At 42.9% G+C, this 2,407-nt stretch overlaps 1 protein-coding gene across 1 annotated transcript; it reads right to left on the bottom strand.

Annotated features, from left to right (window-relative positions):
• Window positions 1-515: 515 nt before the first annotated feature.
• Window positions 516-1,763, bottom strand: LOC128743863 (probable basic-leucine zipper transcription factor Q). Its single transcript, XM_053840545.1, has one exon. The coding sequence runs from the start codon at window positions 1,761-1,763 to the stop codon at window positions 516-518; it is 1,248 nt and encodes a 415-aa protein (XP_053696520.1).
• Window positions 1,764-2,407: the final 644 nt, after the last annotated feature.

The raw sequence follows: 2,407 nt of genomic DNA, 5'->3' as shown, positions 1-2,407 counted from the left end.
TAATTTCACCTTAATGTTTGGATCGTACAGAGAAAATGGTTGTCAAGGCAACGTAAACATGGTTTTTTCTATAAAAGGTTTTAGCGTTAAGACGCGGATTATTTTCTCTGAGTGGCTTGCGAAACAAAACAACTACCAGTAAATATTTTCTTACAACACAATTTATTTATAGCTTAAATAATTTACAAAATTATTTAACACAACCTTAAACGATGGCTTAAACTATCCAACTACATGACACCTACTGTTCATTGTGATAATTTGTGAATCATTTTGTATTGATCATAACTTCTTCCATTTTTATTTTTTTCTTGTCTTATCTAGTTTTCAACAACATTAGAAGCAACTAAGTTGTGACTAATCACGCATTTGAGAGAATCTAAAATGCCTTTTGCAAAATGCAATAAATCTAGCGTTTTCAATATGAATTGGGTTCAAAATTGTTCCGTTAGGGAATTTCAAACTATACGTGTCTCTTAGAATTGATTTTTGGAAAGATCACCCGGATCACGATTTCAATTTTCATCCACAGCTATGGATTCATCTTCATCGGAGATAACATTCAAATCGGAATCTCTAAGCTTCCCATCGTCTGCCAGCACGTTGTAATCGTCATTCGAACCAACCGACTTGCAATCCAGCTGATCATCACTTAAATTCCCGTTCGCGTCATCATCACCCGGCTCCTTCTGGGTGTGATTCAGATCACCGTAGATTCGGGGCAGATTTTGCATGACGTAGTTCGTATTCTTGATGATATCGTACTTGTTCTCTTTGAAGTCACTCAAAAATAGGGCCGAGGCATCTTTTAGCGGATTCTCATCCCCTTCGCCGGCTGGCAGTGGGGGTGAGCTCAAATTGATGGCCGAATTCGGTTTTAAACCTTCACGTGGCTTCGGTACACTGAAGGCCGATCCCTGCCGATCGTTGGTTCCGATCAGCTTGGAGTGTTCGTTCTTGACCGCAGCCGTCGAACCTTCCGAGTCCGGTGATGCCAGTTCCTTTTTGCGATCGTAGATGTGTCCGGAAACGCGAAGGTCTATGAAAAAGTGCAGTGGATCGATTCCGTACGGTGGATACAGCGGTGGATACCAGACCGGGGGCGGAGGGGGTAAAATCAGATCCGAAGGGGGCATCGAGGCGGTTGGGGGGTCCGGAATGAGGTTGTTGTTCAGGGAAGACTTTTCGCTGGATGGTTTTGTGTCCTGTGGTGGTTTGTAGTTGTCGTTGCTGTCATCTTGATATTTGGAGGTTATGTTTCGAGTGAAGGCGGACAATTTGTTTGTTAGCTCTAGTGGTTTTTCTGGTTGTCCGGGAATTTTTTCTTCTGACTCTTTGCTGTCTCTGGGAGATTCAGGATACAGTCTGTGCTGTGACCAGGATCTTTTCCTTGGTCTACGAGTAGGTAGCGATAGGGCTTGAGCTTGAGCTTGTGCTTGGGCTTGTTGTTGTTGATGTTGTTGCTGCTGCTGGTGGTGCAATTGTTCTGCATTACGAAGGCTTTCGTTTCGTTTATTTGCAACCAACGAGCGCAACATTTCGCTGAAGAAGAAATTATGTGGTCCGATTGCCGGGGAGTACAGGTAGGGCGGGTTAGCTGCCATGAGTTTCGTGACGAATTCAGAATTGCGATAATCATTCGGCCCGAGACGAGCTTTCGGTTGAGGTTGATTGGGTTGCTGTTGCTGCTGTTGTTGCTGCTGCTGTTGCTGCTGGGATTGGGACTGTTGGTTTTGCTGCTGTGTTTGGAGCTCTTCTGTCATGGTTATTTAGCTGAAAATAGATAACAAAAATAATTAATCAATGGGATGTATAGCAGTAACGCTAACAAATCATGACAAAAACAACTTTGTTCTATTGAATTCTGTAAAATGAGACATTACAACTAATTATTATTGTACCTTCAATATAAGCTCTGATTGTAAATATTTATCATTCCTTTCTCTCATTCAGCATGAAGAATAAATCCATTGATAGTTTGAAACTACGTTGAAGGAAAGTAGAAACCTTCTCGTTTCTAATCATATAAATAGGCAAAGGTACTGGATGTTCTACTAAAATTGTTTTACATAAAGTAAGATTTCTAGATGTTTTCCTGGGCCGCCGGCATATCCACCCTACCTTCTAAGGAGTAGCACAAACAACGACCTCATTTTCACCACCGCACGGGCATTTGGTTTGCCGTTCCTGAAACATACTGTTTCGTGTGCTGTTTTCGATCCTACAACGGCAAATCTGTCCGAACACATTCGGAGCAGGACACGACAATAACGACGACGGCAGGAGTGCGGCCGGAAATTCCTTCGGGGTATTTTCTGAAACTGACAGTGCGGGATTCCGGTAAGGCTGCTGACTGCTGCCGGTGAAACAATACCGAGTATGCATATAATAGTGACACCCGGGCGGT

Source organism: Sabethes cyaneus, chromosome 3 (genome assembly GCF_943734655.1).
Source record: "Sabethes cyaneus chromosome 3, idSabCyanKW18_F2, whole genome shotgun sequence".
Lineage (NCBI taxonomy): Eukaryota > Metazoa > Arthropoda > Insecta > Diptera > Culicidae > Sabethes > Sabethes cyaneus.
This window is presented reverse-complemented; position numbering and strand designations above follow the sequence as displayed.

Bases quoted from the DNA above. Each gene is read 5' to 3' on its own strand.
- LOC128743863 (XM_053840545.1), bottom strand. From the start codon at position 1,763: ATGACAGAAGAGCTCCAAACACAGCAGCAAAACCAACAGTCCCAATCC.